Source organism: Salvelinus alpinus, chromosome 28, assembly GCF_045679555.1.
Source record: "Salvelinus alpinus chromosome 28, SLU_Salpinus.1, whole genome shotgun sequence".
In the NCBI taxonomy this organism is placed as follows: Eukaryota; Metazoa; Chordata; class Actinopteri; order Salmoniformes; family Salmonidae; genus Salvelinus; species Salvelinus alpinus.
In genome coordinates this window covers 38925767-38951740 of record NC_092113.1, presented here as the reverse complement: position 1 = coordinate 38951740, position 25974 = coordinate 38925767, and the positions used below count along the sequence as shown (strand labels likewise).

General features: G+C 43.3%; 1 protein-coding gene across 3 annotated transcripts in view; it reads left to right on the top strand.

Annotated features, from left to right (window-relative positions):
• The window catches only part of LOC139557849 (copine-8-like), a 217468-nt gene that overhangs the window by 157961 nt on the left and 33533 nt on the right, over positions 1–25974 (top strand). For all 3 annotated transcript variants that reach the window (XM_071373098.1, XM_071373100.1, XM_071373099.1), the window contains 4 exons: positions 8368–8409; positions 8848–8923; positions 22416–22469; positions 24078–24139. In XM_071373098.1, the coding sequence (XP_071229199.1) occupies positions 8368–8409; positions 8848–8923; positions 22416–22469; positions 24078–24139 (234 nt within the window). The remainder of the gene's footprint in view (positions 1–8367; positions 8410–8847; positions 8924–22415; positions 22470–24077; positions 24140–25974) is intronic.

Below are 25974 nucleotides of genomic sequence, written 5' to 3'. Positions count from 1 at the left end.
GCAACAGCAAATTCAATCCCTTTTAGACAACTTCCTGGGTAAAATGTTCCACTGCAATAGTGAAGGTGTAAACTTGGCAGTAGAAAATCTTAACAGTATATTTGACCTCTCAGCTTCCCTATCAAATCTAAAAATCTCAAATAGAAAACCGAAGAAAATGAACAACAATGACAAATGGTTTGATAAAGAATGCAAAAATCTAAGAAATAAATTGAGGAACCTGTCCAACCAAAAACATAGAGACCCGGAAAACCTGAGTCTACGCCTTCACTATGGCGAATCACTAAAACAATACAGAAATACACTACGGAAAAAGAAGGAACAGCACGTCAGAAATCAGCTCAATGTAATTGAAGACTCCATAGACTCTAACCAATTCTGGGAAAATTGGAAAACACTAAACAAACAACAACACGAAGAATTATCTATCCAAAATGGAGATGTATGGGTAAACCACTTCTCCAATCTTTTTGGCTCTATAACAAAGAATAAAGAACAAAAACATATACATGATCAAATACAAATCCTAGAATCAACTATTAAAGACTACCAGAACCCATTGGATTCTCCAATTACCTTGAATGAGTTACAGGACAAAATAAAAACCCTCAAACCCAAAAAGGCCTGTGGTGTTGATGGTATCCTTAATGAAATGATCAAATATACAGACAACAAATTCCAATTGGCTATACTAAAACTCTTTAACATCGTCCTTAGCTCTGGCATCTTCCCCAATATTTGGAACCAAGGACTGATCACCCCAATCCACAAAAGTGGAGACAAATTTGACCCCAAAACTACCGTGGAATATGCGTCAACAGTAACCTTGGGAAAATACTCTGCATTATCATTAACAGCAGACTCGTACATTTCCTCAATGAAAACAATGTACTGAGCAAATGTCAAATTGGCTTTTTACCAAATTACCGTACAACAGACCATGTATTCACCCTACACACCCTAATTGACAACCAAACAAACCAAAACAAAGGCAAAGTCTTCTCATGCTTTGTTGATTTCAAAAAAGCCTTCGACTCAATTTGGCATGAGGGTCTGCTATACAAATTGATGGAAAGTGGTGTTGGGGGTAAAACATACGACATTATAAAATCCATGTACACAAACAACAAGTGTGCGGTTAAAATTGGCAAAAAACACACACATTTCTTCACACAGGGTCGTGGGGTGAGACAGGGATGCAGCTTAAGCCCCACCCTCTTCAACATATATATCAACGAATTGGCGCGGGCACTAGAACAGTCTGCAGCACCCGGTCTCACCCTACTAGAATCCGAAGTCAAATGTCTACTGTTTGCTGATGATCTGGTGCTTCTGTCACCAACCAAGGAGGGCCTACAGCAGCACCTAGATCTTCTGCACAGATTCTGTCAGACCTGGGCCCTGACAGTAAATCTCAGTAAGACCAAAATAATGGTGTTCCAAAAAAGGTCCAGTCACCAGGACCACAAATTCCATCTAGACACCGTTGCCCTAGAGCACACAAAAAACTATACATACCTCGGCCTAAACATCAGCACCACAGGTAACTTCCACAAAGCTGTGAACGATCTGAGAGACAAGGCAAGAAGGGCCTTCTATGCCATCAAAAGGAACATAAATTTCAACATACCAATTAGGATCTGGCTAAAAATACTTGAATCAGTCATAGAGCCCATTGCCCTTTATGGTTGTGAGGTCTGGGGTCCGCTCACCAACCAAGATTTCACAAAATGGGACAAACACCAAATTGAGACTCTGCATGCAGAATTCTGCAAAAATATCCTCCGTGTACAACGTAGAACACCAAATAATGCATGCAGAGCAGAATTAGGCCGATACCCACTAATTATCAAAATCCAGAAAAGAGCCGTTAAATTCTACAACCACCTAAAAGGAAGCGATTCCCAAACCTTCCATAACAAAGCCATCACCTACAGAGAGATGAACCTGGAGAAGAGTCCCCTAAGCAAGCTGGTCCTAGGGCTCTGTTCACAAACACAAACACACCCCACAGAGCCCCAGGACAACAGCACAATTAGACCCAACCAAATCATGAGAAAACAAAAAGATAATTACTTGACACATTGGAAAGAATTAACAAAAAAACAGAGCAAACTAGAATGCTATTTGGCCCTAAACAGAGAGTACACAGTGGCAGAATACCTGACCACTGTGACTGACCCAAACTTAAGGAAAGCTTTGACTATGTACAGACTCAGTGAGCATAGCCTTGCTATTGAGAAAGGCCGCCGTAGGCAGACATGGCTCTCAAGAGAAGACAGGCTATGTGCACACTGCCCACAAAATGAGGTGGAAACTGAGCTGCACTTCCTAACCTCCTGCCCAATGTATGACCATATTAGAGAGACATATTTCCCTCAGATTACACAGATCCACAAAGAATTCGAAAACAAATCCAATTTTGATAAACTCCCATATCTACTGGGTGAAATTCCACAGTGTGCCATCACAGCAGCAAGATTTGTGACCTGTTGCCACAAGAAAAGGGCAACCAGTGAAGAACAAACACCACTGTAAATACAACCCATATTTATGTTTATTTATTTTAACTTGTGTGCTTTAACCATTTGTACATTGTTACAACACTGCATATATATAATATGACATTTGTAATGTCTTTATTGTTTTGAAACTTCTGTATGTGTAATGTTTACTGTTCATTTTTATTGTTTATTTGACTTTTGTATATTACCTACCTCACTTGCTTTGGCAATGTTAACACATGTTTCCCATGCCAATAAAGCCCCTTGAATTGAATTGAATTGAAATTGAGAGAGAGAGAGAGAGAGAGAGAGAGAGAGAGAGAGAGAGAGAGAGAGAGAGAGAGAGAGAGAGAGAGAGAGAGAGAGAGAGAGAGAGAGAGAGAGAGAGAGAGAGAGAGAGAGAGAGAGAGAGAGAGAGAGAGAGAGAGAGAGAGAGAGAGAGAGAGAGAGTGCACTTTCACTACCTCTTCCCACCCTACATACCTCTCTCTCTCTCCCTGCCTCCTCTCTCTCTTCACCTTGAGAGAGAGATGGGAAAGTATCGTCTTTAGATACTGTATTGAGCTTGGGGTATTGATTATACTATGGATTTCCTTTGAGGAAATGTATTCTTATTGGTTTTCTTTTGACAGTTCTGCATTGTTGCTTTGTCTGAATGTAGTAATCAGAATGTCTCATACCCCTCTGTGTAACTGCAATCAGGAATATTGTTTTAAAAGCTCCCTGTTCTGAACATTCTTACCAATTAGGTTCAAAGTTGAGCGGTCGTAATGGAAGAAAAATACCCTTAAACCCTATCAGCCGATGCTTTTCCAACACAATGTACAGCTCTATGTACATCATTAATTAATGAACATGATAACCTCTGAATTTCTGAACGATCTGTTTCCCAATTAACAACAATGTGAATTGGCGATCGAAGATAGTTACTCTATCGTTACTAAATATCAGTTTAATTTGCTATGAAATCTAGGATAGGATAAAGTAATCCTTCTAACCACCCCCCCCCCCCCTAAAAGAGTTAGATGCACTATTGTAAAGTGGTTGTTCCACTGGATATCATAAGGTGAATGCACCAATTTGTAAGTCGCTCTGGATAAGAGCGTCTGCTAAATGACTTAAATGTAATGTAATGTAAATGAAATCTTTACATGGCTGCGGAAGCCAAGTCGACAATGTGGGGCGGAGTGCACCTCTTATTTGGGGAGAACCCTGGCATAGTGACCATATCTTTACATGAATGAATCCCAGTATTGAAACTCCCCACTGGACACACACTGGTTGAATCAACATTGTTTCTGTGTCATATCCAATGAATAGAAGTGGAATAGACGTTGAATTGACATCTGTGTCCAGTCGGTCGTTATATTTTCAGGAAAATCCCCAGTGTACTATGTAAGGAATAGGGTGTATTTTGAGGACGGAGACAGAGGCTCTCTGTTCTCTTCCATTTCATCTGTTGGAACCCTCTCTCACCTTGTTTTTTTTATTTTTTTATTGGCTGTATGTGATTATGATGCATGAAATGGGTTTTTCTGATCTTTCTGAACCAGCCATGTCATCCCATCTTCAACAGATGTTCTCAGTCACGTTGTCTCACGTCAGCCACCTGTAACAGCGAGTAAAATGCCACTCGGGTTTTCCCGTCCGACTTTCATTACGCATATTAATTACAATGGAAATGTTGTGAGTTTTTTTTAAAGATCTCAGTTTGTAGTGCCATAGATATAGATATATGATGTAGTCACTGTGTTGTAACGTTATTGGGTTGGTTTTCTGTTTCATCATTGACATAGAAGGGAAACGAGAGCAAATTGCCTTTGACAGGCGCATCAGTACGGAATCATCAGAGGAGCTGGTCTCATGTCAAAATACATCAGTTCCTTCTCGTGTCTGTCAATCAAAAGTTTAGGACAGGGGTTCTCTCCCTCTCTCGATGTGTTTTAAGGCAGTATACATTACGGCAGGGATAGCAGGGTAGGACTGTAGCAGTGTGTTTCCCCCCTCTTGGTTTGGGAGATGATAGCTGATTGACATGGCCTCGGGGGGGGACCAATGTGATCTGTGTCTGAGTGATGTGGAGGAGAGGCTATGTCTGTCTGCCCTCTCTCTCTCAGCCAGGCTTATTTTGGCTTCCCCGCTTCCTCCAACTTATTTCGGGAACTCAAATTATCATGATGTGTTCCCCCCTTAGGGGGTTGTTGTCTACCTTTGGCAGGCAGGAGGAGGAGAGAAATAACTCACCCCAAAAAGTTTGAGAAACTCTTTCTGTCTTAACTTTATCTCCTCGGATATAAACTTCCATCTGCACTCAAAAATTCAGTTTCTATTAAATGTAAAATCAATTACACTTCACATTCATCAGTGGGTCTTTATGTGCGTAGCTCCACTTCATTTAAACGTCACATTCATGGTGATTACAGAAGGCTGTTTCAGACTTATTCGCTTTATTTTATTATTATTTTCAAAGTATGTAATTAGCGTGCATTCACTCAAAACAAAAGCATTACATTCTCTTGATAGGATCATTTATTTTTATATTTGTTTCTATCCCCCTTTAAATGCTCTTTTGAAACATTTTCCATGTCCGTTCACTCAAACATTCATCTCAAGGGTGTTATGTGAACCTCTCTGGCTATGATTGATTTAATTATCAGTGTTGCTTAATGCGTACTGAGGTTTAAATGGCCCGTCTCACTGATGTAGAAACCAAACACACAGTCAGATACTTTTAACAGTCCAGCTCTCAGGCAAATTAAAGGAACAATTTGAGATTGATTGGTACAGTCGTTAATTAAAAGTTTTGAGATTATGCCGCGGGACTTAGAGGTCATTTGTGGCTTAGTACGGTACCCTGCATCACTGCTTCATTGCTCCAGACCACCACAAGGGGAAGTTAGAGCACTGATTATGCTTTTGGGTGCCAAGGCGCTAATGTGTCTCTAACTGACAATGAATGGGCGACAAACCAAATCGAAACTGATAATTGTGCACGACGTCAAAATTGAATTTCAATGAACTGAATGATGAGGATGAAGAAGGTGATTGAATTTAGAACAATAGTGTAAGAATTGGTCTTCCTCTGTCCTGCACGCGCACTGTGAAAATGCCCCAATTTGGCCCTAACAGTTCTTCATCAACATCTTTATGCTTTCATTAATAAAATAACGAGATGAAAGACATTCAAAATGCAGATATTTATTGAAACTACATTTTAGTTGCACTTCCCCCCCAGCTCCACGACCACGGATAAAACCTTGCTGAGATCATCAATGTATTTTTTGTATTGTTGTATTGTCAATTTCTCAAGTCAAAACGTCTTGATGGCCTTAACCAGTTCATCTTTGCTTGTTGGCTTGGTAGAGTTACAGATGAATGTTTTCAGTTGATGCCAAACAAGTTTTATCGGGTTTAGATCAGGAGACCTACATGTATTTTTAGATATACTGTAGGTGTTGTCTGTCTGTTATTTATATTTTATTTATATTTATTTTTCTACATAAAGGTCTACATACTCTGCTGGTGTCTTGACCCAGTTTAATCCCTAATTTGCAATGCAAACCCGGGCGGCAGTGTGTTTTGGGTCATTGTCTGCATTGGAGAAGAAAAACATACTTTTAGCCTAACAGCCAACATTATGTACAATACTAGATGTAAATATGTAAATAGGCCTAAACATAACAAAATATTGCTATAATCCTACCTTGAAAGAAACGATGTGGTCTCAGAAACACCTCTCTGACATAGGGTCCAGCATATCTCTTGATGATTTCTTCCTTAATGAAATCTCGAGCCATAATGCCTGAAAAAGAAAGCAACAGTGAATTATTGTGGAACACATAGCAGTCTGTGAGTTGTAGGTGACAATATTTTATGCACCTTAGCATAATTAGGCCTAGTTTCCAGTATTCTAGCCTACTGTACCTGCTAATTTTCCCGGGCTTTCGCGTTCGGCATAACACGGGCATCTGATGATAATGTTTGCGAATAGCACTGTCCGTGAACAAAATCCCCAAGTCTACCAGTATTTTTTTAAATGTCTCCAGTAGATTTGCCGTTCCTCCTGAAAGCCCTAATCTGCTCACTTAAATGAGAGATCCAGGTCATGGTGCTACAGTATGTTGTTACAGCATAATCAAAGTGAGAACAATCAGCGATCTGCTGTATACTTATGGCCTATTGTAACCTGAATCTCCCACCAGTACTCCTCACCCCGCCCCAAACTCCGCCCTTAACACAGTTACCATTCAAAACAAACTGTTTATTTAACAAAAAAATGATGGGCTATTAGCAGGACAATATATATTGGTCATATTGGTCATGGCTCCCGAGTAGCGCAGTGGTCTAAGGCACTGCATCTCAGTGCAAGAGGCATCACTACAGTCCCTCGTTCGAATCCAGGCTGTATCACATCCGACCGTGATTGGGAGTCCCATACGCCCGGCGCACAATTGGCCCAGCGTCGTCCGGGTTAGGGGAGGGTTTAGCCGGATGTCCCAAAAAATAGGCACTGTGGGCTTTTGGTTTCTTTCCCTCTAAAAACAGAAATAAATATTTTGGCCTTTATTCAGATTACAATCGCTCATTTTCGGGATTTTTAAAAACAAAATCCTCTCTAAAATATAGTTATTTTTTAACCAAAGCGATTATTATTATTATTATTAATTCAGTTAGAATTATATAAAAATCCCTTAGATATTCTCACAGATCCTAATGAAAAATGCCCCTTAGATATTAATTTTGAATCCTCCGATCCTCTAAATGTAATTATTGGCGGAGAGTCACGTCATTGAAAAAAAACATTTTTAGATATACTGTAGGCGACATGAGTCTCACTAGTGTTGAGTAATGTGCTGTTAAAAGTGGTGTAGGTCTTATTTATTTCAAAAGCATATTGAAGTTAGAAGCAACAGGATTTGAAGCAATAGCCTACCCGCTGTGGTCAACTTTTTCAACACCGTTTCGCGCTGCTCTGAGACAAGCATGGGGACTGGTCTTGGTAAATCAATGAGATTTTTATGTTCACTGAATCTCCGTTTGGGTATTGGTTAGACTACAATTAGGGTGTGGAAATGTTAGGACTATTTTGCTCTTACTGTAGTACTGTAGCCTACTACTGACCGGTCAGGTTGTACAGCGCCATTGTGGGCTATTAGCAGGACAATAGATACTTTGTGCAAGGAAGGAAGAACCACTGTACATCCAATATTGGAGTTTTTAATGACTGATATATTAGACTATTGATTACTAAAGAATATAACTTATAAAATGCCTCATGAGCTTAGTTCAGCTGTCTTACTCCATCACAACCCATAATATGTTGTCTCTAGCCCCATCCCTCAACTGTTTATCAAACAAACAGCCACATTGTTTGAATCCCAGATTGGTCAATTAAATTCGAAAGACTCCAGTCATTCTAATGACGCTTTCTGACACACACACTAACACATACACACTAACACACACACACTAACACACCAACACACACACACACTAACACACACACTAGCACACACTAACACACACACACTAACACACCAACACACACACACACTAACACACACACTAGCACACTAACACACACACTAACACACCAACACACACACTAACACACCAACACACACACTAACACGCACACTAACACTAAGACACTAACACACACACACTAACACACCAACACACACACTAACACACACACTAACACACACACTAGCACACTAACACACACACTAACACACCAACACACACACTAACACACACTCACTAACACACCAACACACACACCAACACACTCACTAACACACACACACTAACACATCAACACACACACCTTCCTCATCTCTGGGTGTGTTTTGTTTTTCAGGACGATCAAGGCAGAGGTGTACGACTGGGACAGAGATGGCAGGTTAGGAGACTACACACCCACAATAATGTTTCCTTCAGATTATTTTCCAGGCGGGGAATGATTTATACATGCTACGGTCTGATATGTGTTATCCTCCTCATCGTGTTTTACAAGATAAAGCACTTTCTCAACCCTCAACCTAAAAGCCTTCATACATCCCCATCTTTAATTATGTCAAACTCAACACACCATGAAGACAACCTCTGAGCATCAATTACCCAGAACCTCATTCCTATTCACATGACGATAGTGGTTAAAACCATCAGTTACAGTGACGTACTTCTTTCTTTTACAACACTGCTATATGTTTCAGCAGCTTCATTCCTGTACTATTGAGCCATGTTACACAATACATCCCATTTATATTTCAACACCCTCCCAGGAGGGAATGGCTATTTAGTTGTTGTTGTTGTTGTTGTCGTTTACTTTACCTTCCAGCCATGACTTCATCGGTGAATTCACCACCAGCTACCGAGACCTGTCCCGAGGCCAGAGCCAGTTTAATGTGTACGAGGTGAGTGGAGATGGAGGGAGCACTCATCCGATTGTGTTCACACTAAAACGTTATGTCTCCCAAGGGCATACAGATAAAACAGAGATAATGAACAAAAGAAAAACTAAAAAACAGACCACGGGTCCTCGTAGGCTGGAAGTAGAAAATAAACACAATCTTACCCAGTCAGGAGATGTACAGTACATTACTACAATATTAGCATTAGCGCTAGTGTCTACTCAACCTTATTTCTAGTATTAGCATAACCATAGAGTTTGGCTATGGTAATAGCCTACTTGGACAGCATAGTGGATGAGAATTAGAAGGAGATGGAAAGATACAGTGCAGGGCTAGAGGGCCAGGCCTTGATTAGACTTCTCTCCCGTGACCCTGCATGGATATAAGGCCTACTCCCTGGCCCCCTGTGTCTGCGTCCCAAACAGCACCATGTTACCAATGTAGTGCACTACTTTTGACCAGAGCCATATTGGCCCAGGTCAAAAGTAGCACCTTATTGTAGCGAATAGGGGTGCCATTTGGGACACAACCAGTGACTACAGCAAAGTGGATATAAGAACATTAGTCCCTGGCCCAGTTTCTGACTGGTCCCATACGTTAGCTACTCAATTAAGTCATGGACCTGGCTTTAGTTAGGGAGAGAGGTAGGGAGAGATGGAGGGAGGTAAGGAGAGATGGAGAGGGAGAGAGAGAGAGATGGAGAGAGAGAGGTAGGGAGAGATGGAGAGAGGGAGAGAGGTAGGGAGAGATGGAGAGAGGTAGGGAGAGATGGAGAAGGGGAGTTAGGGAGAGATAGAGAAGGGGAGTTAGAGAGAGAGAATATGTTAGGAGACTTGTGTTGTATGATATGATACAGTATATTAATTCTGTAGGGGGAGATGATTAGTGAAGCCTGGGTCTTTACCAGGCCAGGAGGAGAACCACGACACTATGACAGAGAGGATGGAGAGGCCTGGGGGGGAAGAGATGGGAAGGCTACCTTTGACTTGATATTCAGCACAGTTCACCAAACACTTGCACTTTGTGTGAATGTTAAATCAAATTTTATTTGTCACTTGCTTCGTAAACAACAAGTATCGACTAACAGTGAAAACTAAAAAATTGAAAATAAATAAATGCACAATGAGTAATGATAATTACTCGATGTGCAGGGGTATAAGGTAATTGGCTATAGTCAATTGTGCAGGGGTATAAGGTAATTGGCTATAGTCGATGTGCAGGGGTATAAGGTAATTGACTGTAGTCGATGTGCAGGGGTATAAGGTAATTGGCTGTAGTCCATGTGCAGGGGTATTAGGTAATTGGCTGTAGTCGATGTGCAGGGGTATTAGGTAATTGGCTGTAGTCCATGTGCAGGGGTATTAGGTAATTGGCTGTAGTCCATGTGCAGGGGTATTAGGTAATTGGCTGTAGTCCATGTGCAGGGGTATTAGGTAATTGAGGTAGATATGCATTCGGCAAGTATTCAGACCCTTTAACTTTTTCCATATTTTGTTAGCCTTATTCTAAAATGTATTAAATTGTCCCCCCCCCCCCCCCCCCTCATCAATCTACAGACAATACCCCATAATGACAAAGCAAAAAAAGGGTTTTCGAAATGTTTGATAATTATATATTTTTTAAACACTGAAATAGCACATTTACATAATCAATCAATCAATCAATCAAATGTATTTATAAAGCCCTTCTTACATCAGCTGATGTCACAAAGTGCTGAACAGAAACCCAGTCTAAAACCCCAAACAGCAAGCAATGCAGGTGAAGGAGCACGGTGGCTAGGAAAAACTCCCTAGAAAGGCCGGAACCTAGGAAGAAACCTAGAGAGGAACCAGGCTATGAGGGGTGGCCAGTCCTCTTCTGGCTGTGCCGGGTGGAGATTATAACAGAACATGGCCAAGATGTTCAAATGTTCATAGATGACCAGCAGGATCAGATAATAATAATCACCGTGGTTGTAGAGGGTGCAGCAAGTCAGCACCTCAGGAGTAAATATCAGTTGGCTTTTCATAGCTGATCATTCAGAGTATCTCTACCGCACCTGCTGTCTCTAGAGAGTTGAAAACAGCAGGTCTGGGACAACGTAGCACATCCGGTGAACAGGTCAGGGTTCCATAGCTGCGGGCAGAACAGTTGAAACTGGAGCAGCAGCACGACCAGGTGGACTGGGAATAGCAAGGAGTCATCGGGCCAGGTAGTCTTGAGGCATGGTCCAAGGGCTCAGGTCCTCTGAGAGAAAGAGAGAGAGAGAAAGAGAATTAGAAAAGAGAGAGAGCATACTTAAATTCACACAGGACACCGGATAAGACAGGAGAAATACTCCAGATATAACAGACTGACCCGAGCCCCCGACACATAAACTAGAGAGTATTCAGAATTGTTCAGAACCTTCACTCAGTACTTTGTTGAAGCACCTCTGGCAGGGATTACAACCTCGAGTCTTCTTTGTTATGACGCTACAGGCTTGGCATATCTACATTTGGGGAGTTTCTCCCATTCTTCTCTGCAGATCCTCTCAAGCTCTGTCAGGTTGGATGGGGAGAGTTGCTGCACAGCTATTTTCAGGTCTCACCAGAGATGTTCGATCGGGTCCAAGTCTGGACTCTGGCTGGGCCACTCAAGGACATTCAGAGACTTGTCCCGAAGCCACTCCTGTGAGAGACCCTTGATGAAAACCTGCTCCAGAGGGCTCAGGACCTCAGACTGTGGCGAAGGTTCACCTTCCAACGGAACAACGACTCTAAGCACACAGCCAAGACAATGGCTTCGGGAGTGGCTTCGGAAGCCAGTCTGAGGTCCTGAGCCCTCTGGAGCAGGTTTTCATCAAGGGTCTCTCTATACTTTGCTCCATTCATCTTTCCCTTGATCCTGACTAGTCTCCCAGTTCCTGCCTCTTTAAAACATCCCCACACCATACTTCACCATAGGGATGGCGCCAGGTTTCTTCCAGATGTGACGCTTGGCATTCAGGCCAAAGAGTTCAATCTTGGTTTTGTTGGATTCGGGGGAAAATTTGAACATTGATATACTAGAGACATGATAGATCAGAAGCAGAAGCATAGTATATAAAGGAGTGTAAGAGGCTGGTTTTTACATCAGAAGTTAATGGTTCTCTGTAAAAAGACAGATTGGCTGAGGAATGTGCTGGGTGGATGGGAGGAAGTTACGGGAGTGCGATAGGTGATACGGGTGGAGAGCTTTGGATTAGACATCAATGGGGTTGAGGTCAGGTCACCTTAAGGGAGACAGAACGGTTTATCACTTTGTCTTCCTGTCGAACCATAAAAGATGTAAGGATTGGAGAGAAGAAAGAGTATCTAAAGTGGAGTATATATACTTGTGGTGGTGGAAACATGTCTTTGTCTGAGTACAGCTGTGTCGACCCTGTGGGAAGAATTTAACTTGGCTTCTCTAGTGTCCGTGAGAAGAACAAAAAAATAGAACCTAACAGTTTCATCAGACCAGAAAATATTGTTTCTCAGGGTTTGAGAGTCTTTAGGTGCCTTTTGGCCAACTCCAAGCAGGCTGTCATGTGCCTTTTACTGAGGAGTGGCTTCCGTCTGGCCACTCTACCATAAAGGCCTAATTGGTGGAGTGTAGCAGAGATGGTTGTCCTTCTGGAAGGTTCTCCCATCTCCACAGACGAACTCTAGAGCTCTGTCAGAGTGACCGTCGGGTTCTTGGTCACCTCCCTGACCAAGGCCCTTTTCCCGTGATTGCTCAGTTTGGTCGGGCGACCAGCTCTAGGAACAGTCTTGGTGGTTCCAAATGTCTTCCGTTTAAGAATGATGGAGGCCACTGTGTTCTTGGGGACCTTCAATGCTGCAGAAATGTTTTGGTACCCTTCCCCGGATCATTTCCTCGACACAATCCTGTCTCGGAGCGCTACGGACAATCCCTTCGACCTCATGGCTTGGTTTTTGGTCCGACATGCATTTCCAAATCATGTCCAATCAATTGAATTTACCACAGGTGGACTCCAATCAAGTTGTAGAAACATCTGAAGGATGATCAATGGAAACAAGATGCACCTGAGCTCAATTTCGAGTCTCTTAGCAAAGGGTCTGAATACTTATGTAAATAAGGTATTTCTGTTTAAATGTTTAATACATTTGTAAAAATGTCTAAAAACCTGTTTTGCTTTGTCATGATGGGGTATTGTGTATATATAGTTGAGAAAATTGTTTTATTTTTCCACAAAATGTGGAAAAAGTCAAGGCGTCTGAATACTTTCCAAAGGAACTGTAAACAAAAGTATGTGGACACCTCTTAAATGAGTGGATTTGGCTATTTCAACCACACCCATTGCTGACAGGTGTATAAAATCGAGCACACAGCTATGCAATCTCCATAGACAAACATTGGCAGTAGAATGGCCTTACTGCCCCGGTCAACTGTAAGTGCAGTTACTGTTAAGTGGAAGCGTCTCGGAGCAACACCGGCTCAGCCGCAAAGTGGTAGGCCACACAATCTCACAGAACGGGACCATCAAGTGCTGAAGCGTGTAAAAATTGTCTGTCCTCAGTTGCAACACTCACTACTGAGTTCCAGACTGCCTCTGGAAGCAACATCAACACAATAACTGTTCATCGGGAGCTTAATGAAATGGGTTGCCATGGCCAGGCAGCCGCACACAAGCCTAAGATCACCATGCGCAATTCCAAGCGTTGGCTAGAGAGGTGTACAGTTTGCTGCCATTGGACTCTGGAACAGTGGAAACACGTTCTCTGGAGTTATGAATCACGCTTCAGTCCGACGGATGAATCTGGGTGTTTGGCGGATGCCAGGAGAACTCTACCTGCCCCAATGCAGAGTGCCAACTGTAAAGTTTGGTGGAGGAGAAATAATGGTTTGGCCTGTTTTTCATGGTCGGGGCTAGACCCCTTAGTTCCATTGGGAAATCCACTGGGAAATTTTCCAAGGGAAATCTTAACGCTACAGCATACAATGATATTGTAGTCGATTTTGTGCTTCCAACTTTGTGGCAACAGTTTGGGGAAGGCCCTTTCCTGTTTCAGAATGACAATCCCCGGGTGCACATAGCAACGTCCATACAGAAATGGTTTGTCGAGATTGTTGTGGAAGACCTCAACCCCATCGATCACCTTTGGGATGAATTGGAATTTTTTTTTTTTTTTTTTATTTAACCTTTATTTAACCAGGTAGGCAAATTGAGAACACGTTCTCATTTACAATTGCGACCTGGCCAAGATAAAGCAAAGCAGTTCGACACATACAACAACACATAGTTACACATGGAGTAAAACAACATATAGTCAATAATACAGTGAAAAAAAAAAAAAATAAGTCTATATACAATGTGAGCAAGTGAGGTGAGATAAGGGAGGTGAAGGCAAACAAATATATGTATAAATAAATAAAAATATAAAAGGCCATGGAGGCGAAGTGAGTACAACACAGCACGTAAAATAAAAACTAAAAAAACAATGGAATGGTTGGTTTGCGGTGGAAGAAAGTGCAAAGTAGAGACAGAAATAAAGGGGTGCAAAGGAGCAAAATAAATTAATAAATAAATACAGTAGGTAAAGAGGTAGTTGTTTGGGCTAAATTGTAGATGGGTTATATACAGGTGCAGTAATCTATGAGCTGCTCTGACAGCTGGTGCTTAAAGCTAGTGAGGGAGATAGGTGTTTCCAGTTTCAGAGATTTTTGTAGTTCGTTCCAGTCATTGGCAGCAGAGAACTGGAAGGAGAGGCGTCCAAAGGAAGAATTGGTTTTGGGGGTGACTAGAGAGATATACCTGCTGGAGCGCGTGCTACAGGTAGGTGCTGCTATGGTGACCAGCGAGCTGAGATAAGGGGGGACTTTACCTAGCAGGGTCTTGTAGATGACCTGGAACCAGTGGGTTTGGCGACGAGTATGAAGCGAGGGCCAGCCAACGAGAGTGTACAGGTCGCAGTGGTGGGTAGTATATGGGGCTTTGGTGACAAAACGGATGGCACTGTGATAGACTGCATCCAATTTATTGAGTAGGGTTTTGGAGGCTATTTTGTAAATGACATCACCGAAGTCGAGGATTGGTAGGATGGTCAGTTTTACAAGGGTATGTTTGGCAGCATGAGTAAAGGATGCTTTGTTGCGGAATAGGAAGCCAATTCTAGATTTGACTTTGGATAGGAGATGTTTGATGTGAGTCTGGAAGGAGAGTTTGCAGTCTAACCAGACACCTAGGTATTTGTAGGTGTCCACATATTCTAAGTCAGAGCCGTCCAAAGTAGTGATGTTGGACAGGCGGGCAGGAGCAGGCAGCGATCGGTTGAAGAGCATGCATTTGGTTTTACTTGTATTTAAGAGCAGTTGGAGGCCACGGAAGGAGAGTTGTATGGCATTGAAGCTCGCCTGGAGGGTTGTTAACACAGTGTCAAAAGAAGGGCCAGAAGTATACAGAATAGTGTCGTCTGCGTAGAGGTGGATCAGAGAATCACCAGCAGCAAGAGCGACATCATTGATGTAAACAGAGAAGAGAGTCGGTCCAAGAATTGAACCCTGTGGCACCCCCATAGAGACTGCCAGAGGCCCGGACAACAGACCCTCCGATTTGACACACTGAACTCGATCAGAGAAGTAGTTGGTGAACCAGGCGAGGCAATCATTAGAGAAACCAAGGCTGTCGAGTCTGCCAATGAGGATGTGGTGATTGACAGAGTCAAAGGCCTTGGCCAGGTCAATGAATACGGCTGCACAGTATTGTTTCCTATCGATGGCGGTTACGATATCGTTTATGACCTTGAGCGTGGCTGAGGTGCACCCATGACCAGCTCTGAAACCAGATTGCATTGCGGAGAAGGTGTGGTGGGATTCGAAATGGTCGGTAATCTGTTTGTTGACTTGGCTTTCGAAGACCTTAGAAAGGCAGGGTAGGATAGATATAGGTCTGTAGCAGTTAGGGTCAAGGGTGTCCCCCCCTTTGAAGAGGGGGATAACCGCAGCTGCTTTCCAATCTTTGGGGATCTCAGACGACACGAAAGAGAGGTTGAAGAGGCTAGTAATAGGGGTGGCAACAATTTCAGCAGATAGTTTTAGAAAGAAAGGGTCCAGATTATCTAGCCCGGCTGATTTGTAAGGGTCCAGATTTTGCAGCTCATTTAGAACATCAGCTGACTGTATTTGGGAGAAAGAGAAATGGGGAAGGCTTGGGCGAGTAGCAGAGGGGAGGGCAGTGCTGTTGTCCGGGGTGGGGGTAGCCAGGTGGAAAGCATGGCCAGCCGTAGAAAAATGCTTATTGAAATTCTCGATTATAGTGGATTTGTCGGTGGTGACAGTGTTTCCTATCTTCAGAGCGGTTGGAAGCTGGGAGGAGGTGTTCTTATTCTCCATGGACTTTACGGTGTCCCAGAACTTTTTTGAATTTGTGTTGCAGGAAGCAAATTTCTGCTTGAAATAGCTAGCCTTGGCTGTTCTAACTGCCTGTGTATATTGGTTTCTGGCTTCCCTGAAAAGTTGCATATCACGGGGGCTGTTCGATGCTAATGCAGAACGCCATAGGATGTTTTTCTGTTGGTTAAGGGCAGTCAGGTCAGGAGAGAACCAAGGGCTATATCTGTTCCTGGTTCTAAATTTCTTGAATGGGGCATGCTTATTCAAGATGGTGAGGAAGGCATTTTTAAAAAATGACCAGGCATCCTCTACTGACGGGATGAGATCAATATCCTTCCAGGATACCCCGGCCAGGTCGATTAGAAAGGCCTGCTCGCTGAAGTGTTTCAGGGAGCGTTTGACAGTGATGAGTGGAGGTCGTTTGACCGCTGACCCATTACGGATGCAGGCAATGAGGCAGTGATCGCTGAGATCTTGGTTGAAAACAGCAGAGGTGTATTTGGAGGGCAAGTTTGTTAGGATGATATCTATGAGGGTACCCGTGTTTACGGAATTGGGGTGGTACCTGGTAGGTTCATTTATAATTTGTGTGAGATTGAGGGCATCAAGCTTAGATTGTAGGGTGGCTGGGGTGTTGAGCATGTTCAAATTTAGGTCGCCTAGCAGCACGAGCTCTGAAGATAGATGGGGGGCAATCAGTTCTCATATAGTGTCCAGAGCACAGCTGGGGGCAGAGGGTGGTCTATAGCAGGCGGCAACGGTGAGAGACTTGTTTTTAGAGAGGTGGATTTTTAAAAGTAGAAGTTCAAATTGTTTGGGAACAGACCTGGATAGTATAACAGAACTCTGCAGGCAGTCTTTGCAGTAGATTGCAACACCGCCCCCTTTGGCCGTTCTATCTTGTCTGAAAATCTTGTAATTGGGGATGAAAATGTCTGAATTTTTGGTGGTCTTTCTAAGCCAGGATTCAGACACGGCTAAAACATCCGGGTTGGCAGAGTGTGCTAAAGCAGTGAACAAAACAAACTTAGGGAGGAGGCTTCTAATGTTAACATGCATGAAGCCAAGGCTATTACGGTTACAGAAGTCATCAAAAGAGAGCGCCTGGGGAATAGGAGTGGAGCCAGGTACTGCAGGGCCTGGATTCACCTCTACATCACCAGAGGAACAGAGGAGGAGTAGGATAAGGGTACGGCTAAAAGCTATGAGAATTGGTCGCCTAGAGCTACTAGAGCAGAGAGTAAAAGGAGGTTTCTGGGGGCGATAAAATAGTTTAAAGGAATAATGTACAGACAAAGGTATGGTAGGATGTGAATACAGTGGAGGTAAACCTAGGTATTGAGTGATGATGAGAGAGATATTGTCTCTAGAAACATCATTGAAACCAGGTGATGTCATCGCATATGTGGGTGGTGGAACTGAGAGGTTGGATATGGTATAGAGAGCAGGGCTAGAGTCTCTACAGTGAAATAAGCCAATAAACACTAACCAGAACAGCAATGGACAAGGCATATTTACATTAAGGAGAGGCATGCTAATCGAGTGATCAATAAGGGTCCAGTGAGTAGAGGTTGGTTGGGGTCGTGGCGATCCAGACAGCTGGCCGGGTATATGGCTATCGGTAGCAGCATAGGATGGAGGTCTGTTTGTAGATACCTCGTGCGTTTCCGTCGGTAGGTTAGTGGGGTTCCGTGTAGTGGGGTTCCGTGTGGTAGAGGGGATCAATCCAAATTGGCAAAATAGATATAGTGACCCAAGGAAAAAATAAAATAAATAAATAATAATAATAATAATAGTTGTCCAATATACTTGTTCAAATAGCAGCCGATAAGACAGCTAACGATTAGCGGGCCTCAGATGAGCGTTCAGGTAACGTCGGGACGGAGGTGCCAGTTGGATAAATCCCTCGGGCAGATAACGTCGGCAGTCAGTCGCGGCAGTCAGTCGTGAAGGCCCGGTGGGGTTCCGTATCTGCAGCAGCAACAAAAGAAACGGGTCCGGGTGGTGATGGAACTCCTCAGCTGGCTAGCTCCAGAATGATTAGAGTTTGCTCCGGGGTCGACGTAAGCCAATAGTCACACGGTTTGCAGCTAGCTAGCTGCGAAATCAAGGTACAAGTGTCCAGAGCCTGCGGCTGGAATCCGGGGAAACTGAGAGAAAAAAAAAAAAGAGTCCCGGAATGCTCCGGTCCGAGTCGCGTTGCACAAAAGTGCCGGTAGATTATCGAGCTAAAGGAATAGCTGATGACCACTAAACGTGGGCAGCTGAAACACCAACGCTAGCCAGCAAACCGGCTAATTTCGGGGCAGCTACAGATTAGCTTCTGGCTAGCTATCGGAGTAGCTTCTGGTTAAGCTTTCAGGCTATCTTCTGAATTAGCCCCTGGCTAGCTTCCACGATGGATTTTCAGATTGAGGTAAGTAATACTTTTGTAATTGGTGAAGCGGGTTGCAGGAAAGCTTTTGCAGGAAAGCTTTTGTAGTTGAGTTCTTGGATAATAAAATAGATAAAAGATATGCGAAGAAAGGTGTAAATATATATATATACAGGACACGAACAATACGGAACAGAAAAAGACGTCTGAACTGCTAAGCCACCTTGGAAACCAGTGCTGACTGCGAGCCAGGCCTAATTGCCCAATATCAGTGCCTGACCTCACTAATGCTCTTGTGGCTTCATGGAAGCATGTCCCCGCAGCAATGATCCAACATCTAGTGGAAAGACTTCCCAGAAGAGTGGAGGCTGTTATAGCAGCAACGTGGGGACTAACTCCATATTAATGCCCATGATTTTGGAATGAGATGTTCGACGAGCAGGTGTCCACATACCCATGGTCAGGTAGTGTATGTACAGTGGGGCAAAAAAGTATTTAGTCAGCCACCAATTGTGCAAGTTCTCCCACTTAAAAAGATGAGAGAGGCCTGTAATTTTCATCATAGGTACACTTCAACTATGACCGACAAAATGAGAAAAAAAATCCAGAAATCACATTGTAGGATTTCTAATGAATTTATTTGCAAATTATGGTGGAGAACTTCCACAATTGGTGGCTGACTAAATACTTTTTTGCCCCACTGTACATATAGGTAGGGGTAAAATGACTAGGCAGCAAGATAAGATACTAACAGTAACAGCAGTGTACAGTGGGGCAAAAAAGTATTTAGTCAGCCACCAATTGTGCAAGTTCTCCCACTTAAAAAGATGAGAGAGGCCTGTAATGTTCATCATAGGTACACTTCAACTATGACAGACAAAATGAGAAAAAAAAATCCAGAAAATCACATTGTAGGATTTTTTATGAATTTATTAGCAAATTATGGTGGAAAATAAGTAATTGGTCACCTACAAACAAGCAAGATTTCTGGCTCTCACAGACCTGTAACTTCTTCTTCAAGAGGCTCCTCTGTCCTCCACTCGTTACCTGTATTAATGGCACCTGTTTGAACTTGTTATCAGTTTAAAAGACACCTGTCCACAACCTCAAACAGTCACACTCCAAACTCCACTATGGCCAAGGCCAAAGAGCTGTCAAAGGACACCAGAAACAAAATTGTAGACCTGCATCAGGCTGGGAAGACTGAATCTGCAATAGGTAAGCAGCTTGGTTTGAAGAAATCAACTGTGGGAGCAATTATTAGGAAATGGAAGACATACAAGACCACTGATAATCTCCCTCGATCTGAGGCTCCACGCAAGATCTCACCCCGTGGGGTCAAAATTATCACAAGAACGGTGAGCAAAAATCCCAGAACCACACGGGGGGACCTAGTGAATGACCTGCAGAGAGCTGGGACCAAAGTAACAAAGCCTACCATCAGTAACACACTACGCCGCCAGGGACTCAAATCCTGCAGTGCCAGACGTGTCCCCCTGCTTAAGCCAGTACATGTCCAGGCCGTCTGAAGTTTGCTAGAGAGCATTTGGATGATCCAGAAGAAGATTGGGAGAATGTCATATAGTCAGATGAAACCAAAATAGAACTTTTGGTAAAAACTCAACTCGTCGTGTTTGGAGGACAAAGAATGCTGAGTTGCATCCAAAGAACACCACACCTACTGTGAAGCATGGGGGTGGAAACATTATGCTTTGGGGCTGTTTTTCTGCAAAGGGACCAGGACGACTGATCCGTGTAAAGGAAAGAATGAATGGGGCCATGTATCGTGAGGTTTTGAGTGAAAACCTCCTTCCACCAGCAAGGGCATTGAAGATGAAACGTGGCTGGGTCTTTCAGCATGACAATCATCCCAAACACACCGCCCGGGCAACGAAGGAGTGGCTTCGTAAGAAGCATTTCAAGATCCTGGAGTGGCCTAGCCAGTCTCCAGATTTCAACCCCATAGAAAATCTTTGGAGGGAGTTGAAAGTCCGTGTTGCCCAGCAACAGCCCCAAAACATCACTGCTCTAGAGGAGATCTGCATGGAGGAATGGGCCAAAATACCAGCAACAGTGTGTGAAAACCTTGTGAAGACTTACAGAAAACGTTTGACCTCTGTCATTGCCAACAAAGGGTATATAACAAAGTATTGAGATAAACTTTTGTTATTGACCAAATACTTATTTTCCACCATAATTTGCAAATAAATTCATTAAAAATCCTACAATGTGATTTTCTGGATTTTTTTCCCTCGTTTTGTCTGTCATAGTTGAAGTGTACCTATGATGAAAATTACAGGCCTCTCTCATCTTTTTAAGTGGGAGAACTTGCACAATTGGTGGCTGACTAAATACTTTTTTGCCCCACTGTATGTGATGAGTCAAAAGAGTTTGTGCAAAAAGGGTAAATGCAGATAGTCCGGGTAGCTATTTGGTTAACTATTTAGCAGTCTTATGGCTTGTGGGTAGACTTGGTGCATCAGAACCGCTTGCCATGCGCTAGCAAAGAGAACAGTCTATAACTTGGGTGGCTGAATTCTTTGCGAATTTGTAGGGCCTTCCTCTGATACCACCTAGTATAGAGGTCCTAGATGGCAGGGAGCTCGGCCCCACTGATATACTGGACCATACTCACTACCCCTTGTAGCGCCTTGCGGTCAGATGCCAAGTAGTTGCCATACCAAGCAGTGATGCAGCCAGTCAAGTTACTCTTAATGGTGCCACTGTTGAACTTTTTGAGGATCTAAGGGCCCATGCCAAATATTTTCAGCCTCCTGAGGGGGAAGAGGCGTTGTCGTGCCTTCTTCACGACTGTGTTGGTGTGTGTGGACCTTGTTTATCCCATCTGACAAGCATCAGAGCCGGAGTAGTAGGATTCGATCTTAGTCCTGTATTGATGGTTTGCCTGTTTGATGGCTCGTCGGAGGTCTTAGAGGGATTTCTTATAAGTGTCCGAATTAGTATCCTGCTCCTTGAAAACGGCAGCTCTAGCCTTTAGCTCAGTGTGGATGTTCTCTGTAACCCATGGCTTCTGGTTGGGATATTTACGTACGGTTACCGTGGGGATGAAAATTATGGTGGAGACATTCTGTACAAAAAAAGTTAAGATCATCGTAAAAAATACAAAATAGCCCATAAAATGGCTGCTATCCACTGCAGCACCATATGTGTGTGTATGTGTGTGTGTGTGTGTGTATATGCGTGTGTTTCTGTGTGTATGTGTGTACATGTGTGTTTGTGTGTGTACATGTGTTACTGCATGCATACCCTGTGTGGTGTGTGTGTGTGTGTGTGTGTGTGTGTGTGTGTGTGTGTGTGTGTGTGTGTGTGTGTGTGTGTGTGTGTGTGTGTGTGTGTGTGTGTGTGTGTGTGTGCGTGCGTGCGTGCGTGCGTGCGTGCGTGCGTGCGTGCGTGCGTGCGTGCGTGCGTGCGTGCGTGCGTGCGTGCGTGCGTGCGTGCGTGCGTGCGTGCGTGCACAAGCCTGCGTGTGTGCACAAGCCTGCATGCCTTTGTGTGCTAAAACGTTTATATTGACATGTGCTGTTCAGAGATACAAACCACGGTGGATTGTATTCCATAGTTATGAGGCGTGGTTACACATGCACGTAAATACACCCATGGTAGAGCCCAATGGAAAGACTGGAATAATCTATATTGGACATATACTGTACCACACCACTTCAGGCCTTATTGCTTAACTGGCCCATGGGAATGAAGACATTTGACGCAATTTTTATTTTGACAAATCTATGATATCAAGCTCGTATTGTGGTTGTTGAATCCTAGGTGGTGAATGCCAAGAAGAAGATCAAGAAGAAGAGATACATCAATTCTGGGACGGTGAGTCTGTCAAAAAACCTACAGGTTAAAATATAGAACATCACTTCCTTCCTGGCGCAACCGTATATTTCTTCCCCGTCTGTTTGTTGTTGTGTTCATAAATGAGTTTGTGGTTAGTGGATTGCAATAACAAAAGAGTGGTTGTCTGGATACTTAACAAGATACTGTACTTTAGATACTTTTTGTTTTGTTATAGTTTAGAGTCTAGAGACAATTAACAAATACCACTAGAGAAGAAAGAAGTTGTAACGACCTCAAAGTGAAACGGTCAGAGTACTCTGTCCTCTGTTGTCCTATCAGTCAGTTATCATTCAGTTATCCTTCTGTTGTCCTATCAGTCTGTTATCAGTCTGTTATCATTCTGTTGTCCTATCAGTCAGTTATCATTCTGTTATCCTTCTGTTGTCCTATCAGTCTGTTATCAGTCAGTTATCATTCTGTTGTCCTATCAGTCAGTTATCATTCTGTTGTCCTATCAGTCAGTTATCATTCTGTTGTCCTATCAGTCAGTTATCAGTCAGTTATCCTTATGTTGTCCTATCAGTCTGTTATCAGTCAGTTATCATTCTGTTGTCCTATCAGTCAGTTATCATTATGTTGTCCTATCAGTCAGTTATCAGTCAGTTATCATTCTGTTATCATTCTGTTGTCTTATCAGTCAGTTGTCATTCTGTTGTCCTATCAGTCAGTTATCATTCTGTTGTCCTATCAGTCAGTTATCATTCTGTTGTCCTATCAGTCAGTTATCATTATTGTTGTCTTATCAGTCAGTTATCAGTCAGTTATCATTCTGTTGTCCTATCAGTCAGTTATCAGACTGTTGTCCTGTCAGTATGGTGTCCTATCAGTCAGTTATCAGTCAGTTATCATTATTGTTGTCTTATCAGTCAGTTATCAGTCAGTTCTCATTCTGTTGTCCTATCAGTCAGTGATCATGCTGTTGTCCTATCAGTCAGTTATCAGACTGTTGTCTTGTCAGTCTGTTGTTCTATCAGTCAGTTGTCTGTCTGTTGTCTGTTCAGTCTGTTGTCCTATCAGTGACTGAGTGGCTGCCATGCCGAGTCAGTGACTGATGTTTAGGAGGAAGTCAGTGCATTGTTATTATTGCCTGGGCCCACACACACACACACACACTTTGTCATGCTGGGCTTCAATACGATGACGGTGACTAGATAATTAAAATCAGAGAGGGAGACATCCATCATGTCGCTCTCATCACACCTCAGTGAGATTGATCTGTGTGCCTGCCTGCCTGCCTGCCTGCCTGCCTGCCTGCCTGCCTGCCTGCCTGCGTGCGTGCGTGCGTGCGTGCGTGCGATTGAGATGGATCAATGTTCTAATACTAATATGCCGCTCTGATGTCAAACAAACTCATTCTACCGAGATGAATCACTCTTGGGAAGCGGGTTGGTTAACCCGGGGGGGGCCTGGAGGCAGGGGGCTAACGGTTAATGTGTTTAAATTGGTAAATTGTGATTGTTTTGATTACTGATGTGGTGAGTAATTATGATTCAATTGGAGAATACATTGCATTTGTGACTTTGTGTTGATTACCTAAGTGGTGAATATAACAGTTTGGTAACTGCTTTGAATATTCTCTCTACCCAGGTGACCATGCTGTCGTTCGCGGTGGAGTCAGAACACACATTCCTCGACTACATTAAAGGAGGGTGAGCTGGTTCAGAAGTTTACATTACAGTATTTCAATATACAGAAACAATGACCACTTTTAAAAGTAGCCTCTAAAGTCTCTATTCTGATCTTGATGTTGCGTCTGAAAAAGGGGGTACCCTGCAGCTGAAGAGCTGAGGTCAAGACAATGTCCACTGTAGCCTAATCTGAGAGTTGATCAATCCTATCGCTTCATGTTACATTTGATTTTAGAAATAGCTATTGAAGACTTTAGTGAGCAAAGATGAGATTTGCCGTATCAAGATATACCATGTGACCAGGTCCAATTGACAGTCAGGCAGGGTTATTGAATTATAAAAGGTTAAAAAAAATGACACATTTATATGACCCTAGATGAAGCCTACTACCGTTTTCAGTATTTATTTTTGTGTGCGTCTCAACTGGCTACCCTAATCCCTATATAGTGCACGGGTCAAAAGTGTATCTCCTACTGTTCTGTTGGGGCTGTAGACACGTTTCAACTTGACCTCTGAGGTCTCTGACGGTTACATGACAACACTGTTAAGATCTGCCTGTCAGACAACACCATATTCACTTTATAGCGCACCACACACTATGGGCCCTGGTCAAAAGTAGTGCACTACATCCTGTGGGCCCTGGTCAAAAGTAGTGCACTACATAGGGAATAGGGTGCCATTTGGGAAGCATCCCACTGTAAATCTTGCTCTGCCTGTCTGTCAGACAGAGATTCACTATGACAGTTATATTACAGTCTACCTGCTGTTATTACCACCAGTCTACCTGCTGTTATTACCACCAGTCTACCTGCTATTACAGTCTACCTGCTGTTATTACCACCAATCTACCTGCTGTTATTACCACCAGTCTACCTGCTATTACAGTCTACCTGCTGTTATTACCACCAGTCTACCTGCTGTTATTACCACCAGTCTACCTGCTATTACAGTCTACCTGCTGTTATTACCACCAGTCTACCTGCTGTTATTACCACCAGTCTACCTGCTATTACAGTCTACCTGCTGTTATTACCACCAGTCTACCTGCTATTACAGTCTACCTGCTGTTATTACCACCAGTCTACCTGCTGTTATTGCTCTGCATAATAGCCCTGTAGCTGTCCTGAATTTAGCCCAATAGCTTTCCTGGTTTTGGCCCTATAACTGTCTTGGTTTCAGCCCTGTAACTGTCCTGGTTTCAGCCCTGTAGCTGTCCTGATTTCAGCCCTGTAGCTGTCCTGGTTTCAGCCCTGTAACTGTCCTGGTTTCAGCCCTGTAGCTGCATTGGTTTCAGCCCTGTAGCTGTCCTGGTTTCAGCCCTGTAACTGTCCTGGTTTCAGCCCTGTAGTTGTCCTGGTTTCAGCCCTGTAGCTGTCCTGATTTCAGCCCTGTAACTGTCCATGTTGTAGCCCTTTAACTGTCCTGGTTTCAGCCCTGCAGCTGTCTTAGTTTCAGCCATATAACTGTCCTGGTTTTATCCCTGTAGCTGACCTGGTTTTAGCCCTGTAGCTTTCCTGAATTTAGCCATGTAGATATCCATGTTTTTGTGCTGTAACATCCCTGATTTCAGCCCTGTAACTGTCCTGCATAATAGCCCTGTAGATGTCCTGAATTTAGCCCTGTAGCTCTCCTGGTTTTGGCTCTGTAGCTGTCCTGGTTTCAGCCCTGTAACTGTCCTGGTTTCAGCCCTGTATCTGTCCATGTTTTAGCCCTGTAACTGTCCATGTTCTCAGCCCTGTAGCTGTCCTGGTTTCATCCCTGTAGTTGGTCTGGTTTCAGCCTTGTAGCTGTCCTAGTTTCAGCCATATAACTGCCCTGGTTTTAGCCCTGTAGCTGTCCTGGTTTCAGCCCTGTAA